The sequence below is a fragment of the Gavialis gangeticus genome, unplaced genomic scaffold (genome assembly GCF_001723915.1).
Source record: "Gavialis gangeticus isolate Ggan-Ray unplaced genomic scaffold, GavGan_comp1, whole genome shotgun sequence".
NCBI lineage: Eukaryota > Metazoa > Chordata > Crocodylia > Gavialidae > Gavialis > Gavialis gangeticus.
The window spans coordinates 16,273,529-16,278,448 of record NW_017729016.1 but is presented as its reverse complement, the minus strand read 5'-3'; the positions used below and the strand labels follow the sequence as shown (position 1 = coordinate 16,278,448).

Here is a 4,920-nt window from a genome sequence, read left to right as displayed (position 1 = left end):
GCTGAGGGCACTAGGACGCTGCCGAAAACGGCACAGAACTGGATGAGATTTCGGCCGACTTCACAATGGTGATGACACTGGTAGTGGCTACTTTGGTCGGGGTGATGGGCCCCCGCGCCACGGTACGAGCGAAGGTCTGCAGCGCCTCGTACTTCGAACGCAGGGCATCCAGCTCCAGCTTCATGCTGCTGTTTTCTCTGGCCAGCTTCTCCACCTCCTGCTGCAGCTCGACCCGCTGCCTCTCCAGCTCCTCCTTCTGCGTCACGCGCTTGATGCGGCAGCTGGCGGCGTAGCCCCGGTTCTTGAGCGTGCGCCTCCGCTGTTTCAGGCGGATGACCTCCTCTTTGGTGAGACCCCTCAGGTGCTGGTTCAGCTCCCGTACGGACATTGACACGAGTTCATCGTCACTCAGCACCGGGGCATTCTCTCCCGACTCCTCCTTTACCTGAAAATACCAATTTGCACAGCAATACAGTGGATGAAAAAGCTACTTAACAGCCCTCCTGACAAAAACAAGAGGACACCTCTGCTACTTGTAATGGATGCAGACCTGATTATTTGGTGCCTCCAAGCATGTCACAGATTAGGCATCCCACTGAAATGCAGCCACCATAGCAGATATTTCAGCATCATATTCTCAGGGTTTAGACACCATTGCAAGGTGTTCTGGGTCAACTTTACACCTATGGTGAGGCAGTGACAGTGATGGTTACCTTATTTGAGCTACAAGGCTTGAACTGAAGTGTGCCACGGGATTTACCCTGGTCCTGCCCCTTCATGAACACTGTGCCTTCCAGCCTTAGTCTGGAATCAGGACACACTCAGGGAGGAGTGAATGCCCGTCAATGCTACTTTCTGCATCTTGTAGCTTTTCTTTGGAGGTCTCCCATTCAAGTGTGGACCAAAAGTTACCCCCATTTGGCTTGTTAAAATGCCATCTGAAGTGGTTTTACTGGACTTCTGCACAGGGGAGTAATACAGCAGAAATACCCCTCCCTCAAAGTTTAAAAAACTTTTAGTTTAGCATAATCATTTGTAGAATGCCGCAGGTGGTGCTTTTACCCCTCTGGAGAATGAGGGGTTGAGACCCCAGGACACTGGAAGCATCTTTCAACAGACTCAAGAGTAAAGTTTGCAAGAAAGCTGGGAAGTGAGTCTGCCTACGAAACATTTCCTGCCTGAACACACTTGTAGGCAAGACCTTTCCCAGCATTTATTCTTCTTATGGTAGCAGCATCCCACTGTTGGGCCCAGGAACATCTGTTCCAGTATGCTGTTAACATGCTTCCAGTGCAGTCTGGTTATAAATGTCTCCCAGAGACTTCAGTCTTCCCCCACGATACAATCAATTCCCCTCTACTCGTCTTTCTTGAGCTCACCCTGCTGGTACCCAAGAGATATGCTGGCATCAATGTACCCATCTCTCAGAACATGGGGTGGGCACCATTGACAGCAATATACATATCTTGAGCAAGGCCCCTTCACCCATCCCATTTACCCTGTGTAATCCCCCACCACTCTCCCGCCATACCTTTAATGCCTTATTTGGTTTGGGATTAGTCGTCATAACCTGGGCACAGTCGCCTGGACAAAACTGCTCAGAAATTGCAACTGGAAAAAAAATTAAAAAACAAAACAAAACAATTCAGGTTACAATAAGATTAGAGAATGAAACATCACCAACACGTGTGTACACATTTCAAGCTAGCAGAACCGCATCTCTGGAGCACCAGGCAAAGAGAGGGGGCCACACAAGCGTTCATCATCCTTTGGGATGGCAGGAGAGATTCAGAGGGCTCCCATGCATGGCCAACAGGTGCCCTGTAAACACAGCTTTCTGAAAAGCCCCAAAGGTTTCCAAATTCTTGGTGACATTTGTGCCAGGAAGAGGAGGAGGGAGCCCAGTGCCCATTTGTGTATAGCTATTATGCTGGCAAGGCAGTGCACAGTACCCAACAGGCCACCTTGCCCAGGAATTCAGTCTCCGGGACCCAATCTGACCTTCGGCTCCCTATGGAGGCTTTGGGGGGATCCAGGTCCATCCACCTGAAACTGGACTGGGACCAGCAACCCGCTTCCCAAGACACCAAAAAGACCTAGAGGACAGTAGCTGCTCTCTTTGCATTCACCTAGCCCACATTTGAAATGGCAGCCCAGAGAGGAAAAGCCTCTCTCACTACCTGCCCTCCCAGCCACCCTGCACCCCAAAAATCATGGCTCAAAAAAACTGAAGAGAGGTGCAAAAATCAATTGGCGAAACGAGGGACGAGTCTGGCATCTCCCCAGGGATCGAGACTGTTGCTCCAGGATGCTCTCCCACCTCAGCTAGGAGGGGACCTGCCGAGGCCAGGCACATCCCCTCCGCCCCGGTGAGACGCTGCCCTTCAAGCTCACCTCGGCGGGTCGCTACACCCCTTCAGGCCGCGGCGCTGGCCCTCGCTCCCGAACCTTCACGCCCACCGAGCCGGAGCGACGACACTGCCGGAGCAAGCGCTCATTCTGCACCTACCACGGCCGAGGGCCCTGCACTGTGACATCACGGCATCGCCCTACACTTTCCCCAGCATCTTGGCTGCAGAAGCCGGGGCGGGCGCGAGGGCTTCGGCTCTGACACCGAGTTCGTCCCTCCCGAGGAGCGGCTCGAGCGGGTTTGGAAGGCTGCGGCGGCGCTGGGCGCACAGCGCACACAGACTGTCTGGCGGGACTTCGCCCCCCCTCCTACCCCAACCCTCCCCATTTCCACGTCTGCGTCGTGTCACACATTCTAATCATTCATGAAAAATCCAGCCAAAGCATCCCAAGCATGATTCCCTTCTGATAGTTGCCATGGTGACCTTGGGAAAGTAGCCAACCCTGAGACAGTCGCCATGGAAACAGAGAAGCCCAAAAGCAATAACGACTTCAGGTCATGTCTGTGCAAAGACATCACAAGATCGTCAAAGAGTAAACAAACTCATTCATGTCTGCAAACACCCCGGGGTGGGGGCGGCGGTGGGCAGCAGCGAGGGGTGGCGAAGGTGGGGTGGGGGGGTGACAGGAGCCGGAAGGATGCTGGCTCAGCTTGTATTTGAACTGCACCAGTCAAGACATTTCATCATCGGGTCTCTCTCTCTCTCTCTCTCTCTCACGCGCACACACACACACACGCACACACACAAAAATCAAGATAACAAGGGGTGAGAACAAGTGCAGAGTAGAGGAATTTCCCTGGATTTGAGCGCCTTTTTATTAAAGCACTTCATCTGGCTTCCACCACACTGCTCCATCTCCCGGCTGGTCTCTCCCCCACCCGTCTCGACTGCCTCCCATCACGCAGCGTGCGAGCCAGACCAGCGACAGACACTTTGTGATGAATGGGCCACTTAAAGCAACTGGTGTGCAGTGCCTTTAGCAGAGCACTGCACCGGGCCCAGGCTCACGCCTGGTATTAACCCCCCACTCCCCCCACCCCGGACAGCATCTCCAGCAACCGCCTCTCTCCTCCCCTGCAGCAGACTCGGTTCAGAGCAGCTAACAGCATCTGGGACAAACGGTAACTGTTTCTCACAGACTGCACGGTGCAACCCCAGCGAGCGCACTTGTCACCTGCTGCAGGGAGGAAAGGAAAGGGGGAAGCCGAATGCTGACCTCCAAGCCCTGCTAAGTTCTGGGTTTTTTGCACAGACGGCAGAGAAAGGGGCGAGCTCCACCCCCACAGATGCCTTCCCCTTCTCCCCCTTTGGACCACCTCCCCCTCGTCTCCCCTGTCACGCTTGGTATTCAGCATGCACCCCTGCCGCCGTCCTACTCGAGCCACAGGCACAAATACATTAGCGCGCAAAGGAGGAAGGAAAGGCTCCTGGTCTTGGCCAAATGATCCCAATGAGTAACGGGGAAAGCAGTGCAGAAAGGAAACAGGCGGTAGCCCCCTCCCTACACACACACACAGCCTCCGGCCTTGCAGTCAGTCGGTGCCATAGCTATGAAGTGAGTCACCAGCTGTTTACAGAGTTGGAGAGCTGCATTCCCACAGAACCAGAAACCCGCTGAATCCCCCCCGCCCCCGGCCCTAGAAGGGAAGGGGCACGCTGGAGTCCCACTGTCGGCACTTGGCAAAGCAAAAAACCGGAAAAGGAAAGTCAAAAAGGAGGGGAAGGCGGGGGACGCCTCAGTCACACCCACCGATTACACAAAAAGCCTTTTGATCCTCACCCGGCGTGTCTTCAAAGCGCTTTCTGCACCAGCCGACGGAAAAACTGAACACGCTGCTGGCTGCACGGAGATGGAAAGACATGTAAAACGCGGCGGAAAACAAGCGTGGAGGGCCGAGACTCCCTCCCGGGGGTTGCAATGCGGGTGAGCCTGCCACCCAAAGTAACACGGCTGCAATAGGAAGCGGCTCTGATTCCATGTGACAAACCCCCCTTCTGGTCACCTGTTGCTTTGTGTCTCTGATGGCTGCTGAAGCAATGCCTATTTACACTGCAAGTTCCTCAAGGGAGGCCCTGGAGTCCTCTGCGTTTCACACACTGCCAAGCACGCTGTCGGCACCTGACGAGCCGACAAGGGTCCAGGAAATTCAAAAACAGCAACAGAAATTAGAAACAGAAGCACGCTATCCTGGCCCTCCATCTCTGGGGGTCACTGGTACTGAACACCTTCCTTACCTCGTTTGTTTTTTATTCAAAGGCCATTTTGCTGACACGCTGCTGTACTCGAGGTATTGCACCAGGCCCAGGCAATACAGCAGAGTTGCTGCTGGGACAGAGGTGAAGGAGGGACTCGGATACCCCAGCGTTCCCAACTGGCACCTGTGCAACATGGGACCATTGGATCAGCAGCAGATTGTGCACACGATCGGCATCTAGACCAGCGGGTCTCGACCCTTTTCGTACCAGGGCCCGTTTGTAAACATCAATGGCCAGTCCTAATGTGCTGCCC

At 54.3% G+C, this 4,920-nt stretch overlaps 1 protein-coding gene across 3 annotated transcripts; it reads right to left on the bottom strand.

Annotated features, from left to right (window-relative positions):
* Positions 1–6: 6 nt before the first annotated feature.
* Positions 7–4,725, bottom strand: MAFK (MAF bZIP transcription factor K). Of its 3 annotated transcripts, none has more exons than XM_019512942.1 (3): positions 4,162–4,725; positions 1,532–1,611; positions 7–445 (listed from the first exon to the last, which is right to left on the bottom strand). In XM_019512942.1, the coding sequence occupies exons 1-3, from the start codon at positions 4,388–4,390 to the stop codon at positions 11–13; spliced, it is 744 nt and encodes a 247-aa protein (XP_019368487.1). In that variant the 5' UTR covers positions 4,391–4,725; the 3' UTR covers positions 7–10. The 3 variants fall into 3 exon arrangements, with proteins under 3 accessions (XP_019368487.1, XP_019368488.1, XP_019368489.1); XM_019512943.1 differs by having other exon boundaries at positions 4,192–4,724; XM_019512944.1 differs by lacking the exon at positions 4,162–4,725 and adding an exon at positions 2,395–3,102.
* Positions 4,726–4,920: the final 195 nt, after the last annotated feature.